The sequence below is a fragment of the Spermophilus citellus genome (genome assembly GCF_964194105.1).
Source record: "Spermophilus citellus genome assembly, chromosome: 5".
Classification (NCBI taxonomy): Eukaryota; Metazoa; Chordata; class Mammalia; order Rodentia; family Sciuridae; genus Spermophilus; species Spermophilus citellus.
In genome coordinates, this window is record NC_138186.1 from 87,941,801 (window position 1) to 87,964,403 (window position 22,603).

General features: G+C 33.4%; 1 protein-coding gene across 2 annotated transcripts in view; it reads left to right on the forward strand.

Moving 5' to 3' along the window:
• MEI4 (meiotic double-stranded break formation protein 4) overlaps window positions 1–18,529 on the forward strand; it is a gene marked incomplete at both ends in the record, with an annotated part of 132,496 nt that extends 113,967 nt beyond the window's left edge. For both annotated transcript variants that reach the window (XM_081296506.1, XM_081296505.1), the window contains one exon: window positions 18,263–18,529. In XM_081296506.1, the coding sequence (XP_081152632.1) occupies window positions 18,263–18,529 (267 nt within the window). The remainder of the gene's footprint in view (window positions 1–18,262) is intronic.
• Between the last annotated feature and the right edge of the window lie 4,074 nt (window positions 18,530–22,603).

Here is a 22,603-nt window from a genome sequence, read left to right on the forward strand (position 1 = left end):
GAAACGCATTTCATGGAATGTAGTGACAAACAGACTTAATAAATGATGTATTTATTTTTTAAATCATCTAGTTAAAAGTATTTGGAGTGTTATTAATATCAAATGATTGAGATCCGCCCACACTGATCTGCACGGGACCCAGGCTCATAGTAGGCCCTGGTCCATCCCTCCATCTGCAGACACCCACTGGAGCCCAGCCTGTGGCACAGGACCGCCTCTTCTGACAACAGACTACTGCAGGAACCCAGGCCTGGCCCAGATCTGCCTATACTGACTTGCACAGAGTAGATCTGAGTTTGCCCCCATGCCCCCACCTGGGAGCCTAAGCCTAACCCACTTCCATCTTGGGACACTGCAGTCATCACCATAGCCTTCCCTACACAGTATCCCCTACCTTTTTGACAATAGGGCCTAGAAGCAGCTGCATCTCAAACCAGGCATCCCAAAGAGAGTGTGAGGCCCATCCTTTCAGCCCCATCTCTGAAAGACATGGCTTCCATCTTAGGGCACCTCAACTTTTATCCTGAGTTACTTCAGCTATCGCCACCACTATCTTTAGATACAGTAGCATATATTGAGGGACACCAGCAGAGTCTGGAAGCCCAACATCAAGGTAAGGTACAGACAATTTGCATGGGTACTACAAGAATATAGGGTAGAAACTGTAATATCTCAGATTCATGTTGCAAGAAAGGAGGACACATAGACAACATGAAAAAGCAAGGGAGGAAAGTGCCCCAAACAAACCAGGATACTGAATAACAGAATCCATGGACAGCGAAGTTGATGAAATGTCAGAGAAAGAATTCAGAAGGTTTATAATTAAAATTATCTGTGAATTAAAGAATGACCTAAATGAGCAAATATAGGCAAAAATTGATCACTCCAACAAAGAGATAAGAGAGCAAATACAGGTAGCAAAAGATTACTTCAAGAAAGAGATAGAGACTCTGAAAAAAATAAACAGCCATAAATCCTTGAAATAAAAGAAACATAGACAATCTAGTCTGTTGTATAATCAACAGACTACATCACTTGGAAGAAAGAAAGTCAGATAATGAAGACAAAGTATTCAATCTGGAAAATAAAGTTGATCATATAGTGAAGATAGTAAGAAACCATAATCAAAACATCCAAGAATTATAGTATAGCATCAAAAGACCAAATCTAAGAGTTATTGGGATAAAGGAAGGCACAGAGTTTCAAACCAAAGGAATGCCCACCCAATCTCTTCAATGAGATAATATCAGAAAATTTCTCAAGCATGAAGAATGAATTGGAAAACCAAATACAAGAAGCTTAGAGGACACCAAATGTACAAAATTACAACAGATCCTAACCAAGGCACATTATAATGAAGATGCCTAGCACACAGAATGAGAATAGAATCTTAAAAGCCACAAGAGAGGGAATCAGATCACATATAGGGGGAAAACAATTATGTTATGTGCAGATTTTTCAGCCCAGGCCCTCAAAGCCAGGAGATGATGGAACAACATATACAAATCTCTGAAAGAAAATGGCTGCCAATCAAGAATCTTATACCCAGCAAAACTAAGCTTTAGTTTGATGATGAAATAAAAACCTTCCAAGATAAACAAAAGATAAAAGAATTTACAACAAGAAAGCCTACACCACAGAACATCCTCAGCAAAATGTTCCATAAAGAGGAAATGAAAAACAATGATGAAAATCAGCAGAGGGAGGTATTACCCTAAAGGAAAATCGAGGAGAAACCAAGTCATGTTAAATACCAAAAATAAACAAAAGTGGCTGGTAATACAAATCAAGTCTCAAAACTCTGAATGTTAATGGCCTAAACTCACCGGTCAGAAGACATAGACTAGCAGATTAGATTTAAAAAAAAAAAAAAAAGACCCAACAATATGCTGCCTCCAAGAGACTCATCTCATAGGAAAAGACATCCACAGACTGAAGGTGAAGCATTAGGAAAAATCATACCACTCACATGGACTGCAGAAGCAAGCAGGGATTTCTATCCTCATATCAAGTAAAGTAGACTTCAAGCTAAAGTCAATCAAAAAGGATAAAGAAGGACACTACATACTACTCAAAAGAATCCTACAGCAACAAAACTTAACAATTATAAAATATATATGCCCAAAACGAAGGAGCGTCTACGCTCATCAAACTCTTCTCAAGTTCAAGAGTCAAATAGACCACAACACAATAATTTTGGGCGACTTTAACACAACTCTTTCATTACTAGATAGATCTTTCAAACAAAAGCTGAACAAAGAAACTGTTGACCTCAATAATATAATCAATAACTTAGACTTAACTGGCATATTTTTTGAAGGACTTTTTAATTGTGAAAAAGAACACACAGTAAACTACATAAAAATGGATGGACAGATTAATGAATTTTTTGTAATGGTGCTGGGGGTCAAACCCAGAACCTTATGTACACTAGGCCAGCACATTACCACTGAGCTACATCCCTGGCTCCAGCTTCATGAATTTTATAAAGCAAACCCAGCCATCCAAAATCAGCACCATGTCAAGAAATACAACACTGCCCATCTCTCCAGGACTCTGTGTCCCTAGCAGACAAGAGTCTCCTCCTCCCCACTGAGATAACCACTTCCTCATTTTTTCCACAGTTTGACCCTCAGCATGGCATCCATGAGCATGAAGGCTTAGGTTTTTCTGAGTTTGGGATTCACACATGTGTGATCACAGATATGTGTGTGTGTGTGTGTGTGTTATTTTATTATTTTTTGGATTTATATACTGGGGATTGGAACCCAGGCCTTGAATGTACTGGGCAAATGCTCTCCCACTGAGCGGCACTCTTAGCCCCAGATTTGTGTTATTGTCTCTGGCGGATTCTTCTTATTCTTAGTTATTAATGGACCTTTATTTTATTTTTATGCAGTTCTGAGAATCAAACCCAGTGCCTCACATAGACTAGGCAAGTTCTCTGCTGCTGAGCTACAGACCCAGCCCCTGTTTCTAGCTTCTTCTTTTTTTTTTAAATTTTTATTAAATAAATGACAGCAGAATGCATTACAATTCTTATTACACATATAGAGCACAATTTTTCATCTCTGGTTGTTTAGAAAGTATGTTCACACCGATTTTTGTCTTGATTCATGTACTTTGAATAATGATGTCCATCACATTCCACCATCCTTGCTAACCTCCTGCCCGTTCCCTTTCCCTCCCACCCCTCTGCCCTATCTAGATTTCATCTATCCTTCCCATGTTCCCCTCAATATTTCATCCTTCAATGAGAGAATACACTTTCCTCTTAGCAGCCATTGATCCTTCTCTAAAATAGACCATATATTATGCCACATCAAGGAAGAGATCAAAAAAATTTTAGAAGTGAATGAGAATACACATACAACATATTGAAATCTCTGGGACACTATGAAAGCAGTTCTAAGAGGAAGGTTCATTTCATGGAGTTCATTCCTTAAAAGAAGAAAAAGTCAACAAATAAATAAATGACTTAACAGATATTCCATTGTAGTACTCAAACAGAGGTTTTATCTGTGCTGAAAAAAAGTTTCCAGTCACATCTCCTGTCATATTCTTTTGGAGGAATCAGACCTACATGATCATCATTCCTGGCTCACCTCATTTTCTGCCCTTTAGCATCTCCTCCCACCATGTTACTCTTTCCTTTTGAGTTCTTTCATAACCCCTATAGCTTGCACTCTGTGTTGCCATTATTGAATTGCTTTCTTGTCTCAATATGAGAATCCTTAATTTGAAAACTTAAAATCCAAAATGTTCCAAATCCAAAAAATTTTGAGCATTGACATGATACCACCAGGGAAAATTCCACACCTGACTTCCTATGACATGTTACATTCAAAACACAAGCACATTAAAAATATCAAATTACTTCCAGACAGTATATGAAGTATATGTGAAATGTAAATTAATTTTTTTTTTCTGAAGAAAAACTGAATTCTGAAATACTGGTCCCAACCATTTTATAAAATATTCAACTTGTACTCAAAATACTTATGGGCAGTGATTCTATCCTATTCATCTTTGTATCCCCAGAGTCTACCATTAAGATAGGCACATGATGGTACCCAGGGAGTGTTTGTGAAAGGACAGAAAAGAGGAAGGGAAAAGAACAAGACACACACACATAAATTTTTGAAGCTGACTACTCACATCTGAGTTAGTCCTTATCCCTGAGCCCTGTTTTTCACTTCATGATCTCTTTTATTAATAACTTAATTACTGGTTTGTATTGTTTTGTCAAGAATTTTCATGATGCAAGTCCAGATTTAAATGATCCATTTTCTTCTTAAATATACCTGAAAGGTATTTCTAGCCTTAGAGTATTAGAATATTATAGTATAAAACTGGGAAACATCTTTATGGGTTAGGTGTTTGGTCCCATAATTAAGGGTACAGATACTGAGAAAACTGTTGGAATGCAAGGTAAAGCTATTTAAAGTTGACACAGGAGATCTGTGAGAAGAAATAAATTGAATGTCATATATTAGAAATTCCCTATTCTTCATATGCAGAAATCAGAGAATTAAAATTGATGTGGCATAGATCATAACATCATAACCACCAATCTACTTAATTCAATAACCAAAAAAAGTGATAAATTGAAGTCAAACCACAGGATGTTTTTCCAGAGAAATGTGCAAATAACAAAATTTTAAAGTATGTGAGATTTAATGTATGGTGTTATTGGGTTAGGCACTAAAAGGTCACATGACTTAGGATTCAGAACTCATTTTTACTGACTCACCTCTAGAAGAGATTTGAACATTTATCCATCTCACCTTAATCAGAAACTAGAAAAGGTAAAGAAATCAAGATAGCATTTATGTAAAATGCCATGCTGTTTTTAGAAGGTTGGAGGACATTTTGCAGTTGTTTATATCCCATAAGACTGTGTTTAACTCAGTTACAAGAAGATCAGGGCCTTCCAATATCAGAAAGGCTTTAAAATAATCATCTCACATTTAGATCCCTTAGTACTACACTTCTATATACAAAAGAAATTCTCTGCTGTCTCAGTTTATGAAGGGCTTTCTTGATAGGAAAAGATACATAATTGATTATTATTTGATTTTTACACATCTCTAGAGGAATAATTGAGAGTAAACTTGAAATATTTTCAATAATTGACCTCAATAATATGGTAGCATTCTTAGAGGTGCAGTGTACCTTGAGTGTGAGAAGTATTTTTTTTTTCACTTTAGGTAAAAATATGATAATGATGATGGTTATAAAAGATAATAGATAATGTTTATTTGAATGAATGTGCTCCTGTGCTGTTTTAAATGTGTAATCTAATCCTCTCAGTAACCCACCAAATTTGTTATTATTTCCAAATTTTAGAGGAGGAAAATGAGGTTTAGAGAACTACCCAGATGACAAAGCTAGTCAGTTACAGATATGAGATTTAATAAGCAATAAGTATGCGTTCAATTGACAGTATTCCAGTGGAATGAATCTGGAATACTGTCAATTTAATGCATACTCATTGCTTATTAAATTCCAGTTCAGTCATTTATATTCTTTGGCTTTCCTATGTACATATATGTATATACCACAGTGAACCTCAGCAACGTGTATATCCATGACTGGGATCCTAATTAGAATACGATATATTGCATACTTGTATAAATATTTTAAAAATAGATCATAGATTATACTGCCGTGTGCAACTAAAGAACAAATAATATTTAAAAAAAAATTGACAGTATTCCTTTACAAAGAAGCTTGCTTAGTAAGATTTTATTTTCTCAAAGATGTCAGTTACTGACTCAGCCATTTATATCTCCGTTGAGAGTCTTTGTCCATATTTTTGTCAACAAATGCAGATCATTCTCTCCTTTCTGTGACTCTTGCCCAAACTCTTCATGACCATAGGCCATCTTACTAAGTCTACTTGTTTTGCTATCATTTTGTCCTATAAATTCAGCTCTAAGAAGCAGATTTAAGAAAGCAGGTAAAATTGGTTAATGATAAGATCATTAAACAATTTACCTAATGAAAAATAGGTTTTTGAAAACTTTTATTTTATGTATATATTTCCTTCATGAATAGTTTAATGTGCACAACCTTGCCTACTTGCTGAACCTACTTCCCATAGGAACAAAACAAAATGAGAATCCAAATATTAGTAGTTTAAATAGTATAGTTATTTTATTTTATTTTTAATGGATTTTTTTTAAATACATGACAGCGGAATGCATTACAATTCTTATTACACATATAGAGCACAATTTTTCATATCTTGTATATAAAGTATGTTCATGCCAATTCATGCCTTTGTACATGTACTTTGTGGGGATTTTTGCATTATAATTCTTATTACACACATATACCACAATTTTTCATATCTCTGTTTGTATAAAAAGCAGATTTTTTAATTTTAGCTACCCCACAAATTAAATAAAATCCCCTTAGGACTAATTCCTGGGAGTCTACATTTTAGGCAGGTAGCTTTGCTTTTTATCTGTATAAAGCAAAACAGATTCATGTCCATGAAGTCCTTTTTATTCTTTTTTTTTCTAACACTTTGATCAAAAGATAATTCACCAATCCATACCCCTCACTTCCTTTGTGCTCTGGCTCACAATTCATCACCAGGAAATCTCCCCTAATTAACTGCACTATGCTTTGACCAAAGCTTTACACTTCCTCACTATGGGACTAGCACCCAGGTCGTGGGGAGATAGAAAGGATATAATACAACCTTTGTAATAGACAAAGTATAAATCAATGTGTGCTTCTATTGTAATCATAAGCTTATTGATTTCTTATGTATATAAATCTGCACATGATTCTCTGCTGTGTCCTTGAGCACTGTTGCAAGCATGGTCAGGTACAGTAAGTGCTAGCCCCTGGTGAGCCCCTGCTTGTTAGTTTTTTTGAGCTTTCTCCTGTGCTTCTGAAGCTGCAAGCTGCTTAGTGAATGGCTCAGACAGAGTTAATACCCCTAGATTCATCCCCCTAGAATACTAAACTAAAATCTACTGCCTTCTCTGCCTTCTACCAAATAAAAAAGGACAATTTATTAAAAGTCAAGAATAAGTTTCCCACTTAATTATCATGGTGACAACTGACCTTTTCCTTAAAGGATTGTGTTGAATTCATTCTTTTAGAAGACAACTAATTTTGGTGGGATCTTACTTAATGCTTTTGTCCAGAAAAATATGGCACATAGGAAACTGAGCTAATGGTATATTATAATCAGTGAACATTTAATTTAACATTTAGATTATGTGGCTATACTCTTTGACTTAATTTTCTCCTCTGTAACATTCTAATTTTTGCCTTCTCCTCTTGCTTTTGGAGCAAAAAGGAAAATGTGTATCTGCTCCTTCCACAGCAGCAAGCTTATTTCTTAACAGGCCAGACTCCACCTCTGCATGCCCTTGGCTTGCATGCATAAGTTATTAAATCATTGGATTAATATATTTCCATATCTTATAGCATGAAATATAAACATCCCAATTAAAAACTAAACCTCAAATACATAGTACCTTTTGTTACATTTTCTGCTGACAAAGAATGTGACATTCTTTTTGTCCCTTTAGATATCTCTTATCTATTTTATGTCAGAAATAGCCTAAGGAGGCACCTTTTCAAGGCTAAAGTACTTTAAAACTTTCTTCTGTGTCTGGATGAACTCTCATGGTCCCCATTTCACCAGAACAAAATGGAAGAGGGGAACGCTGACATGGAAGAAGGTGCAGGCATCCCTGTTGGGTATATTGGGTATATTGAGCTGCATATTGCCCTTCAGAATATGACCCTTTATATCTATGGGTGAACCAGATTGCTTATCTGATGATGGCTGCCACTAATTAACTTTTCCAGGAGCCCCACCCAGTTACTTGAACCTTAAAATTAGCCCAAAAGGTGACTGGAGAATGTGAAAATTTTGCTTCATCCATTCTTACCTTGAACAAAACTGGGGTCGTATTGATGAAGAAGAAAAATTGGATATGGCCTAAGCAATTAGCACTGTCTCCTTCAAGGATAGTAAGTCTCCACTAAAATGTCAACTTAAATTTCACTGAATTACAATTAGAACAATAATGAGGAATTAGTATCATGTGTCTGTAGCTGAACTTTAGAATTTACATTTTGAAGTATAATTTAATATATAAATAAAAGTTAATATTTTACACCCTTTAAAAAATATTTGGACATTTTTGCTTTCTCAAGCACGATTCAAGAACAAGAGCAATAAAAATAAATAAATAAATGTTTTGATTTTGAAAATGTTTTTTAAAAAATTTAGTTGACTGCATGAACAATGTGATTCTGCAACCTGTATACTCAGAATAATGAGAAAATTATATCCCATCTGATTCAAATGTATGATATATCAAGGTCATTGTACTATCATCTGTAACTAATTAAAAAATAAAAAAATATGATTATTAAGCTAAAGAAAAAAATTAGTATTTTGTTTTGTTTATTACTGAAGCATTTCCTCATCTGAAGACTCCCATTAGGTAAAATGGGATCAGATAATGAGAAGTAGCCATGATATAGAAGCTTCCTCTCAAAACTCATTCATAATGAAAGACTTAGGTGGAAGATGTACTGACAGCATTGTGTCAGATCAAAGCAACCTGTGTGTGTACAAAGGTTTATTTAGTTCTCTGGCAGAGTGTTCAGGCAGAACACCTGGGTGTTTTCCAGGTAAGTCTGTTCCACATGTATTGGGAATTTTCTTCCTAAAACCATTTATTCTAGCTTTCATTCTGCTTATGTCACAATTCAGCAAGTGTGTGAGCATATGATTAAACAGAAGAGGCAGCTGCCAGAATAAAGAAATTTGGGAACTAGAGGAAAGATTTTCCCCACAGACATGCCATTTTAGTCTTGTTGAGAGGGAGGACTGCTAAGACATGTATGTGCCTTCCTGTCTTGTCCCTAAAAAATGGAGTTGGGAGGAGTTAGTTTCAAATTAATATTCTGTAAGCTGTTGATATTTTGAAGCCAAAAAGTTAATCAACTTACTTATAATAATAGGCATTTTAGGATATATTTGGAACCCAATACAGATAAATTCTGGTAAGAGAAAAAAGTGTGGGAGAGCATAAAGAAATGGAACACTACAGCTGGAACCCCAATCCACTTGCTACACATGCTCAAAGTGGGATCCTCAAAGCAAATGGCAAGATGCTAAGACCCACTCTACCTGTTTTACACCTTGTCTTAAAATGAACTGGGATGCCCTGCCTTTATCAAAATGGAAATCAGTTGTTATTTTTTGATTGGTATAGTTTAGGAATTCTTTACTATTTATGAAATTGTTGTATACATGAGAATCATTATCAACTAGAAATAACCTAAATAACTTTGAAAAAAGTAATCATTTGATTCACAAAACTCCACTGTAAATTAAAGCCCTAACAAATTTAGGTGCATAACATATACAGTTGTTAACTGTAGTTACCATGATGTGCAATAGAAGTCTTTAACTTATTCTTCTTATCTAACTGAAATTGTGACCTGTAACTAACGTACCCCCAATCTTCCCATCTAAAAGCCTCTGAAAATCAATGTTTTATTCTGTTTCTATGAGTTTAGCTTTTTCTTTTTAAGATTACGCATGTAAGTGAGAACATTCAGTATCTGTCTTTAAGTGACATGACGTATTTCAGTTAACATGTTGTCCATCAGCTTCATTCACGTTGTCTCAAATGACAGAATTTCCTTTTGTTTTAGAACTGACTAGTGGTCCTTGAAATACATTTCACATTTACTTTATTAGTTCATCCATTGTTGGACATACAGGTTGATTCCCTATCATGACTATAATGAATAATGCTGCACTGAATGTAAGTACAGGGGTCCCGTCAACATCCTGATTGCATTTCCTCTCTCTCTATATATATACACACCCAGTGGTGGCATTGCTGATTTATATGTTGGTTCTATTTTTAAATTTTTGAGGAACTTTTCCACAAATGGCCGCACTAATCTGCTTGTCCACCAATAATGTAGAAGGGTTACCTTTTCTTCAAACTCTAATCAACACTTATTATCTCTAGACTTTTTCATCAAAAAGGTAGCCAACCTAACAGTTGTGAGGTAATATCTTGTAGTAGTTTTAATTTGCAGTTCCTTGGTGATTACACCTTTTGGCCATTTATGTATCTTCCTTTAAGAAATTACTATTTTAAAATCACTTTATATTTTCTTAATTTTTAAGTTATTTGTGTTCCTTACATATTTTGGATACTTACCCCTTATTAAGTACATTGTTTGCAGATTATGTTTTCCCATTCTGTAAGTTGAGTCTTCACTCTTTTGATGATTAAATAGATTATGCAGAGGCTTTTTAGTTAAACAAAATCCATTTGACTATTTTTCTCTTCTGACCTATGTTTTGGGGATTTATCTAAAAAGAATCATTGCACAGGCCAGTGTTACAGATCTTTGCCCCTATGTTTTATTCTAGTAGTTTTTAGTTTCAAGTCTGACACTTAAATCTCTTACCATTTTGAGTTGAATTTTGTAAATGGTGGAAGATGAGGGTCTAAATTCATTCTTCCACGTGTGGATACCTACTTTTCCCAGCACTGCTTATTAAAGAGACTGCTCTTTTTCCATTATGTGCTCTTGACAACTTTGTGGAAAATTAACTGATCATAGATGAGTGGGCTTTTTTCTAGGGTCTCTATTATATTCCACTGGTCAGTTGTCTATATTCCAGTGCCATGCTATTTTGATTACTGTGGCTTCATAGTGTATTTTGAAGACAGGTAGTGTAAGACCTCCTGCTTTGTTCTTTTTGTTCAAGATGGCTTTGGCATTCAGAGTCTTTTATGATTTCATACAAATTTTAAGAATTTTTTTTCTATTTCTGTTAAAAGTATCCCTGAAATTTTTATATGAATTGCATTGAATTTGTAGATTGGTTTCAGTGTTATGGACATTGTAATATTAATTCTTTCAATCCGCAAATACAGTATATTTTTCCATTTATTTCTGTCTATAATTTCTTTCATGAACATTTTATAGTATTCAATCTAAAGAGCTTTTGCCTCCTTCACTAAATTTATTTCTAAGTACTTTGGGAATTTTTATAGTTATTGTGAATGATGTTTTCTTTTTTATTAGTACATTATTGACATACATAATGTTGGAGTTCATTTTGAGAAAATCATACAAGCTTAAAATATAATTTGCTCTACATCAGTACCTGGTACTTCCCCTTTCCCTCCCTTCTTTCTTTCCCTTGTTCCTCTTACTCTATTCTACTTATCTTCCTTCAATTTATTTATACTTTTTTAAAATTAGTGCTTTATAGATATAAAGGTGAAGTTCACTATGGTATATTCATATATGTACAGAGCAAAAATTGGTCAATTTCATTCCACTTTTCCTCTCTTTTCCCCTCTTTTCCTCCCACTTATATCCTTCTTATGTTCCACTGATCTCCCTTCAATATTCATGGGGCCCTCCTACCCTTTTTTCTCCCATCATTTTGATCTATATTCTGTAAATAAAATTATTCAACCCTTAACTTCCTGTATGATTTCACTTAGGCATAATGTTCTCCAGTTTCATCCATTCAGCAGCAGATACCATAATTTAATTCTTTATAGCTGAGTAAAACTCTATTGTGAATATATACCACATTTCCTTTATCCATTCATCTGTCAATGGATACCTGGACTGGCTATTATGAGTTATGCTGCTATAAGCATTGATGTGACTACATCACTATAACATACAGGATAAATACCGAGGTGTGGAATAGCCAAGTTACATGGTGGTTTCATTCCTCCTATTTTGAGAAATTGCCACACTGCTTTCCAAAGTGGTTGTACTAATTTTCAGTCCCACCAACAATATATTAATGTACCTTTTATCCCACAACCTTGTCAGCATTTATTATTATTTGTATTTTTGATAATTGCCATTCTTACTGTAGTGAGATAAACTCACAATATAGTTTTAATCTGCATTTCCCTGATTACTAGGGATATTGAACATATATATATTGTATTTCTTTTTTTTTTTTTTTGAGAAATCTATGTTTAGTTCTTTTTCCCACTTATCGATTGGAACTTTATTTGGGGGGTGTTAATATTTTTGAGTTCTCTATATATTCTGATTATTAGTTTCCTGAGGAGCAGCTGGCAAAGATCTTCTTCCATCCTTTAGGCTCTCTCTTTACCTTCTTAATTGTTTCCTTTTCTGTGCAAAACCTTTTCAATCTGATGCCCTCCCACTTATTGATTCTTGATTTTTATGTCTTGAACTCAAGGGATCCTGTTAAGGAAGTCATTGTCTGTGTCTTTATGATGGAGTGTTGACCCTGTAAATTTTTTCTAGCAGTTGCATAGTTTCTGGTCTAACGCCTAGGTCTTTGATCCACTTTCAGTTCACTTTTGTGCAGGATGAGAGACAGAGGTCAACTTTCATTCTTCCACATATGTATATCCAGTTTTCCAAGAACTGTTTAAAAAGGCTATCTTTTCTCCAATGTATGTTTTGGGCAACTTTATTAAGTATCAGATGACTATAACTATGTGGAATTGTTTCTGTGTCTACTTTTCCATTGGTATTCATGTCTGCTTTGATGCCAATACCATGCTTTTTTTTTGTTACTATAGCTCTGTAGTATAATTTGAGATGTGGTATTGTGATGCCTCCAGCACCACTCTACTTGCTGAGGATTGCCTTGGCTACTCTGTGTCTATAACTCTTTCAAATACATTTTAGAACTTTTTTTTTTCCTACAAAGAATGTCATTGGTATTTTGATGGTGATTGCATTGAATCTGTATAATGCTTTTATTATTATGGCCATTTTGACAATTTTAATTCTATCTAAGAACATGGGAGGTCTTTCCATCTTCTAAGATAATTAGTTTCTTTCTCCAGTATTTAATAATTTTCATTGTAGAAGTATTCCATTTTTCTTTAATTTGGTAGAATTCAGCAGTGAAGAAATCAGCTTCTGGGATTTTTTTTTTTTAAAGAGAGAGAGAGGAGAGAGAGAGAATTTTCCAACATTTATTTTTTAGTTTTCGGCAGACACAACTTTGTTTGTATGTGGTGCTGAGGATCGAACCTGGGCCGCATGCATGACAGGCAAGCGCTCTACTGCTAGAGCCACATCCCCAGGCCCTTCTGGGATGTTTTTTGATGGGAAACTTACCTAGTTCAGTCTCCCTATTTATTATTGGCCTATTCTAATGTTTTTATTTCTTCATAAAAATTCATTCTTAATGGTTGTTTGTGTCCGGGGATTTATCTGTTTTTTTTTCTGGATTAAATAATTTGTTGGTGTATAAATGTTCATGTAATTTCTTATGATTCTTTGTATTTTTGTGGTTTTGGTTATAATGCTTCCTCTTTCATTTTTTTAAATTTATTTGAGTTTTTACTTTTTTTTCTTAGCCTGCCAAAAGGTTTGTTGTTTTTATTTTTTAAAAATATGAATTCTTAATTTCATTGATCTTTTCTGTTGTTGTTTTTTTGTCTGTTTCTTTTATGTTCATTTTGATACTTATTTTTTCCTTCCTTTTACTGTGGGTTTAGTTTATTCTTTTTCTGAGTCTTTGAGGTATGAAGTTATGTTTTTTATTTGAAATCTTAAATTTTAATATAAACATTAATTGCTACATACTTTCTCTTAGAGCTTTTAATACATCCCATTTTTGGTTTATTATGTTTTTATTTTATTTGCCTAAACATATATTTTAATGTCTTCTTTTTAGATGTATAGTTAAGGAACCTGCTTAATTTCTATTATTGATGAATTTCCTAGTTTCCTACCATTCTAGTGGGAAAATATACTTGATATGATTTTAATCTTAAATTTGTTACAACTTGTTTTGTAGGCTAAAGTATGATCTTTCCTAGAGAAAGCTTTGTATTCACTTCAGAAGAATGAATGTTCTGTTGCTGTTGGATTGAATGTTTTAAGTCAGTCTGTTAGGTACATTTACTGTATAGTTCAAGTCTAGTGTTTTCATATTTATTTTGAATCTGGATTATTTATCCATTGTTTAAAGGTGGATATTGATATCTCTTACTAATACTATATTCAAGTCTATCTCTTTAGAACTCTTAGAATTTGCTTTATATATTTACTTAGGTGCTTCGATGGTGGATGCAAATGTACTTACAGTTCTGAATAACTTACCCTTTATCTTTATGTAATGACCTTCTTTGTCTAATTTTACAGGTTTGATTTAAAATATTTTTGGTTGAGTTTTTATGTAGCCGTACTATCCATCTTTTGGTTTCCATTTGCATGTTATATCTTTTTCATCCCTTCACTTTCAGTGTATATATGTACTTAACGGTAAAGTCAGTCTCCTCTAGACAGCATTTACTTGGTATTTGTTTGTTTGTTTGTTTTATTCATTTAGTCTCTCTGACTTTTGATTGGAGACATTAATGTATTTATATTCAGCATAATTACTGATAGTAAGAACTTAGTGCTTCCATTTTGTTCTTATCTGGTTGTTTTATAGATCCTTTGTTCCTTTCTTCCTCTCTTACTGTCTCTTGTGTGATTAGATATGAGGTGGTTATAAAAAGTCATACAGTCTTATAGCTTATAAAATAAGCTGTTTTAACCTGAAAATAACTTATCTTTGGTCTTATAAAAATTCTGCAATTTTATTCCAACTCCCACAATTTATATTTTTGGTGTCATAGTTTATATTTTCTAAACTGTGTATCCATTAACAAGTTATTTAGATATTATTATTTTAAATATTTTTCTTTTAAACTTTATATTGAATATATAAGTGATTCACATGTCAGTCACCTTTATAGCATTAGAATATTTTGAATTTGACTGTGTACTTTTATACCACTGAGTTTTATACTTTCATATTACTAGATAACATCCTTTTCTTTTAACTTGAAGAATTTCCTTTAGCATTGATTGTAAGAGAATTCAGATGGTGATGAACTCTTTCCTTTGCCAAATAAAGTGTTCTTGGTTGGAATTTGTTTTTTTTTCCTTTAGTACATTGAATATACTCCTGGCTTATATTGGTTCTGCATATATGTGATAAGCTTCTCTTGCTGCTTTCAAAATCCTCTTTGTCTTTACTTTTAGCCATTTGATTAAAGTTTGTCTTGGTGCACTTTTGTTTGGAATCAGTGAGAATGCAGACTTGTCGCAACTTCCTGCAACTGGATGTTTATATACTTACCTAAATTTGGAGAGATTTTTAGCTATTAATTATTTGCATATGCTTTCTGTTCATTTGTCCTTCTCTTCCCCTTTTCTCACTCCTTTGACTTGATTTACTCTGTTGATAATATCCCATAATCATACTCAACTTCTTCATTTATTTGCATTCTCTTTTTATATTTACAGTAAATTTTTCTTTTGTCTGATGAGTTCTATTAACACTATCAACTGCATTTTTTATTTCATTCATTTTATTTTTCAGCTTCAATTTTTCTTTATTTTTTAAAAACAATTTCAGTTTATCTGCTTGATTTTTCATTTTGGTCATTCATTGTTTCTTGATTTTGTTGAACTATTTCTCTGAGCTTCTTTAAAATAATTATTTTGAATTCTTCATCACACATTTTGTAAATCTTCACTTCTTTAGGATAAGCTACTGGGACATTATTATGTCTTTTTTTAGGGATATATCTCCTTAATTTTTCACATTTTTATTGCCTTACATTGTTATCGTGCATTTGATAGAACAGTCATCTCTAACTTTATAGGCCAATTTTGGTGTGGGAAGGCCTTCCCCTTTGTGCCATGGAGTAGGAGGATATTTTCTGGGTTGGGCAGTGGTTCCAACACCAGTGACAGCACAGCTTTGTAGTCTTGCAGCTCTGCTGATGAGATCAGTCTTGATGAATATTCTGAGATCTTTATTGAGTGGCATCTTTTGTGGTGGTGTCTACTATGGTACTTCCAAACTCTTTTCTTCCACCAGGAAAGTCTGCTGAGGTTTTCTCAAGGTTTTCTCAGCACAAGAGTGATGAGTAGAAAGCATCCATAGACCTGAGCCTTGAAACATAGGGACATATTGAGGGACTGTTACTGTGATACCTCAGCCAGTGACGGCACTGGTTCTTGGTACACCACTGCTGCATTGGTAACAGTATGCAAGGCATGAATACTTGTAAAACAGGAAACTGAGAATGGGAGCACAGTCATGGTCAGAGTTGTAGTGTTCCAGGGTTAGTGCAGGGCATAGTTCTGTATGGTATCTGAGCTAATGTCCAAAACATAGGCACATTCAAAGACCATGGCTCTGGATCCCAGAGTGCAAACTCTCTTGCTATAGGAGGGACTTTGTCTAAGATGTGAGAGATTTCATTGTAGCCACAGAGAACATATCTGGAGTATCCATACTCACAGGTAGTCTGCGGCTTGTAGTTGGAATAGGTGATGGCTCAGTTCTAAAGCGGCATAATAGTGGCTACTTTTTGAGGGAAGATGTGTGTGCAGAGGGGAGTTAGTTCCTATTATAAGCTTTAAAGAAACTATTTATTTTCAATGATAAAGGTATATTTGTTTACCAGACCACATTTTTGAAGTGTAAATTCCCCTGAATCTAAAAGAATGTTCTTTCATTTCTGTACTATCACAGTGAATATATTTGGTAAATGTTTCTAACACATTTCTTTCTTTTATCCCAATGGTAATGGACTTTTAATGAACAAATGAAATGTATAAGAAAAAAATGTCCCTGGTTATGATCAGTAGACTTGATGTTCTAATTAGTCTACTTCTCAGAAGCCCAGTTTTCTTGCCTGTAGAATGTTGATAAGCATTCTGTTTACCTCACAGGGCTTCTGGCATATTTCTTAATTAGTAAGCAAATAATAAAGCTACCTTCTGCTTTTGCACTGATACTGCTATTGTTTCATGTTATGCTTACCATTGCCCACTTTTTTAGGCCTTCCTTTTATTTTCCTTATATTTAGGCCAAATAAATTTTATAAGGTACAGTTATGTTTCTTTTCATGTCCATGTACCTGTTTTGGTATAATGCTGCTCCTCTCTGCCTTGCATACACTTAGCATGAGACCACATCTAGTCACTTAATGATCATAACTCTACCTGCTCTGGAAGTTAATTTTTCATCCAAACATGGCCCTAAAATCCTACTCCCAAATATCCTCATATTACTATTGGCAGAAGTATCATGTATTGGAAATCTTTGAGAAAATATTGACTTCAACATTCAATATTGTTATGTGTAAGGTTCTATGCCAAGTATTCTCAGATAATCTGAGTAATTAATTACAAGTTGAGTGTTCCTTATCCAAAATTCTTGGGACCAGAAATATTTCCTATTTCAGATGTTTTCAGATTTCCAAGTATTTGCATATACTCAATGAGATATCTTGGGGATGGAACCCAAGTCTAAACACAGAATCGATTTGTGTTTCATATACACCCTATGCAATTATAAAAGTAATTTTACACAGTATTTGTAGTGCACCTACATTTTGTGTACAACCAGAAACAAAGTCAGGTATGGAATTTTCTACTTTGTGGGTATTATGTGGACACTCAAAAGTTCTGGATTTTAGAACATTTTGGATTAAGGGATTTGGGGTTTTAGGGATGCTCAATGTGTATAGCAGTTCAGAGAAAACACTTGAAGCTTTATAAATGGTCCAGGGAAAAATAAGTCATTAGTCATTCATTATGATTATAAAGTCTTTGAAAATAAGAAATTTTCTTCTTTGTTCTCCTCTCCTCCATCAATCAAAGGGAGAAGAAGACAGGAAATGTTAAATAAATCAGAAACTTGTACTTTTTCTGAAAATATTTTTTGGCATCTTAATGAACTAATCTAATCACATTTTATTTTGTGGACCACGATAAATTTAATTAAGCCAGAACATCTCAAAATACCAATTATGAAAATTACATAGGTAATAAGACTATCAACTAAACTTGAATTAATGATTTTATTTTCCTTTAAAATGCTTTTTCTTTTATTTATTTTTATTAATAGTGAATTATACATAGTATTGGGGTACATTTTTACTTAATCTTGTAAGCATAGAATATAATTTTCTCAACTTCAGTCCCCAATACGTTCCTTTTCCTTTCCTTCCTCTCTCCCCATTTTCCTTCAGGTCTTTGTTCTATTTATATTGTTTTTAATTAGTGATTCATAGATATAAATCAATGTGGAATTAACTGTGGTGTATTCATGTATGTACATAGCATAATTTCATTCCACCCTTCCTCTTTTTCCTGTCCCTTCTCCTTCCCCATCAATCCCTATTTTTTAATATATTTTGTTATTTATTTGTAGGTACAAGCCAGTTACGATGTGACACGCTATGAAAATATTTTCTCCTTGTTCTGGGTTCTAGAGCAGCTTCTTCAAATGGAAACCAAAGACCACACTGCCAATATAAGGCATGATGACCCGGAAATCAAGAAATTTCTTCAGAACCATGATGAAACTATCTTCCAGCTCTCTGATGCATTTCCTCTGTTTACTTTTTATTTATGGAGACTGGGCATTCTCTTGAACTCAGCAGAGATAGAAATTGTTGAAAATAACTCAATTCCCTAATGATTTACAAATATCAGAAGATCTTATGCATAAATATTTTCAAGAATATTTTAAATGAATGTTTTTAAATTGATATCTAAATGTAATCATTAATTCAATTTAAAGGTTAGTCTTCAATTGTGGATAAATAGATTATGAGTCATCTTTCTATATTAAAATCAGTCTGTTCTGATGAGACTACTTGCCTCATTCCCATGTAATTGTATCTTATGTCACTCAATATAATCTAGCTCTATTATTCTCAAAAATGGACCTTTAATTATCTTTCTCATAACAAATATTTGTGAAAGATTTTCATGTAATAGATTCTAAAAGATAATGAAGGAGATCTTACAATTTTGTGGCTTTATCAATACAAAGTGTTTAAAACAATTAGTTATAAATGCAGTTTTTAAAACATATTTTCTTACATAACTGTGTTACATCTCTTATGTCACCATAGAGGGTACTTGCAAAGAAGGAGGAAATTTTTTAATATTTGGAAAGCTCAGAGCATTTAATTTTGTATAATGAACATATTCGTCAAGTCTTTTTGAAAGTATTATTTAGTTCCTTAAAATATGCATTGTTTTTTCTCAACAAATGCATGCTTTGATTGTTGATTGTGTTACAAAATTCCTATGATTAGTTAAATGTAGTTAAGTTGTATATAATTAAGTTGTTAACGATGCTTCTATAAATTCTAAAATCCAACCAGAAAATATACTTTATACTTACATAAAAGTGTTGGTTGAATTTTCCAGTTATGCAATTTAATTGACTTCATTTCAATTATTAAAAGTACAACCAACAAGCTTAATAGAACACATTATATACTTTCTTATTGTGCAATTTGAAGTACACCAAATATAAATTTGCTTTATTAATTATATGTGATTTTTATTTTAATTGTCATTTTTAAATGCCATTGGTACTAAAAAAAACCTTGCTAATTCCTTCTATAATATATATAAAATTATATCATCTGCCAGAGTCATGGGGGGAGGGGGGTGTCTAGCTTTCTTAAAAAAATAAGGGCTGGGGATGTGGCTCAAGTGGTGGTGCACTTGCCTGGCATGCGTGCGGCCCGGGTTCGATCCTCAGCACCACATACAAACAATGATGTTGTGTCCGCCAAAAACTGAAAAAAAAATAAATATTAAAATTCTCTCTCTTCTCTCTCTCTCTCTCTCTCTCTCTCTCTCTCTCTCTCTCAAAAAATAAAAAATAAAATAAAATAAATAAAGACTTGGACTGAGGCTATAGCTCAGTGGTAGTACACTTGCCTAGCATGCACAAAGCCCTAACACAGTGTGTTAGATTTCTTGCAACAAGTCAAGCTTTGGTCTCTTCCATATGTGCTTATTCTCAGATCTAGGCTGACAGAGAAGCAGCTATTTAGAGGAAGCTCTTCTTATGGCAGTGACAGTTGAGCAAGATGAAAAAGGCTGGGCTGAGAAATATCACATTGTCACTTGCACCCACACACGTTGGCCCAAGTACATCAAATAACCAAGCCCAAAGAAAAGGAATAGCAAAGTACACTCCACTTGTAGTGGGAGAAAAAGCTATGTGGCAAAAGGCATGAATACAGGAGAGAGTGGAGACTAGAGGCCAATAATTTATTCTAACACAAGTACCAGTTGAACACAAAAATTCTAGATCCTGGATGAGGTCTTCCTATATTTGGATCCTACAAACACCTCTTAAGGTTTCTGTCAGTCACTTCAGTTGGTAAGATTACACAAAACCCACTTCCTGTGACGTGTCCATCTTCTCTCTTCCATATTTATTTAAAAAGATTCCTAAGTAGCAGTGCATCACAGTGGCCCTTTTCCCACTGCACCCAACCAACATAATGATCAGCTATGAAACTTTTGTAACTAGACAAATTTTTAATTCCAGTAGGATTCAAGCTTTCAAGGTCTGAAAGTTAAACTACAAATCTTGTCTATTATAGGAGATACGAGATGTTAGGATCATTATTACTATATAAAATAGAATGATATTTTATCTTCATTTTGTTTTCTTTTTATGTAAGCACTTAACTTCAGGCAAGAATATGATACCCAACCTTTCATTACCTTCTGTTTCAATCAATAACAGAGTTAAATGTGCAATGAATTTAGTGTTGAGGTTTAAATATGCTGTTAAAAAAGAAAATAAAATGAGACATTTGTTTTTGTATGTTTCAGTAAAAGAGAGAAAAATGAAAGAAAGAAAGAAGGGAGGGAGGGAAAGAGAAGAAATGTAAGAAAGTCAATCTAGAATTATAGTAGTTAATAATATTATAGTAATTTAGATTTGGCTAATTTCTAATTTTAGAATTAAGGTTTGGGGAATATAAAGAATGGAGACAGTAGGAATTAAGCAGTATTGAAACTGGATAAGGCTGGGAAATAAAGACCATAAAATAATACTAAAACTGGAGGAAATGATAAAAAATGATAATAATTGCTAATACTCATGGTTTTTCTCATATATGATAATAAATTAATAGTACATGATTAATGAAATTATGTGATATTTATATTAAATATGTAATAAAATTTTTATAAATGAATAATAATAATAAATTATACATATATAATAGTAATACATATATAATACTAGCCAGGCACTAAGTTAAGCATTTTATTTTACTTGTTCTTTTTAGATGTGCATATAGTAGATTATATTTTAGCATATTATATATACATGGAGTATAACTTATTCTACTTAGGGTCCCATTCTTGTGGTTGTTCATGATATAGTTTCACTTGGTCATATATTCATATATGAACATAGGAAAGTTATGTCCGATTCATTCTACTAACTTTCCTATTCGCATACTCACCTCCATTCCTTTCATTTCCTTTGTCTAATCCAGTGAGCTTTTATTTTCCGCATCCCCCTTATTGTGTGATGACATACAATTATCATTTTACATATAACAATTTATTTGGTCCTCCCAACAACCATATGAGGTAGATATTATTATTTCCATTTAAGATATGAGGAATTCAAACAAAAGAATGTTAAACAATTTGGTCAAGTCCACACAACCAGAAAGTAGAAGAGTTAAGTTTCATCCTCAGGAATTCCATCTCCTAGTCCAAAGTCTTACTAAGCTACACGGCTTGTTAGGTACTTCATGAGACTTTTTTCACAAATGAAATTTCTTTGCAGTTGTTCTTATAGTATTATATGCCCTCAAGTATGACTCTTATGGCACAACAGTTGAAATTACTAGCTTATTATTAGTTTATTTTGGTATCTTCAAACCCTGTAGACCAGCTGTCCTATATAACACCGTTTTGAGGAACAGCAACTTTGGCTTTTTCTGAGTTGTAGTTTCTTGTTAATCAAGATTCTAGCTAAGTTATAGATAGTCTCCAAACAATAATGTTCTAAAGGGGTGCAAAAGTGTAGAACATAGCCTCAATGCTCAGTGAAACAGGAAAAGAAAACAAAAATGATTGTTTTTTTCTTGAATCTATAAGTAGATGCAATTATTTCACAAGCTGTTAAAATTTTAAGTATATTTGTTGGTGTGATATAGCAAAAGGAAGTATGTTTCTATAAAGGCAGGGGAAAAAGCCATACTCATTTCTAAATTTCCATATATATGTATAGATTCTATGAAGGCCATGTTGTAGGGGAGAAATATTAATGGCTCTGGCTTATGGTAACTAGTTTCATTTATTCTTCAAATATTAGACACCAACTTTCTGTGCAAACCAATTATTTACACAAATTTTAAGAAATGCCAAGCTTTATCTTTTGTCAGTTTCCTAAAATTGTTTTAACAGTCAGTATACAAAGCAAACTTCCAAATTTGCTAAATGAGAAAATTGTGGTGATGTTTAACTAGTAATGAAAAAAATGTAGAAAATTGTTATTATTAAAATTGAATTCATTTCTTTTCAATTTTTTGCAGAATTAGACAATACTAAATTTATTTGGGCCATGAATAGGCTGGTCTTTTAAGAAAATTCTAAGTAGACAGACACAGAAAATTGCCAAAGGAAATGTCATCAGCCCCTGTTTTGAATATAAAAGGAGTTTTAAGGATGTATTACTAATAAGAAACAAAGCTTGTGAGAAGAAAATGTT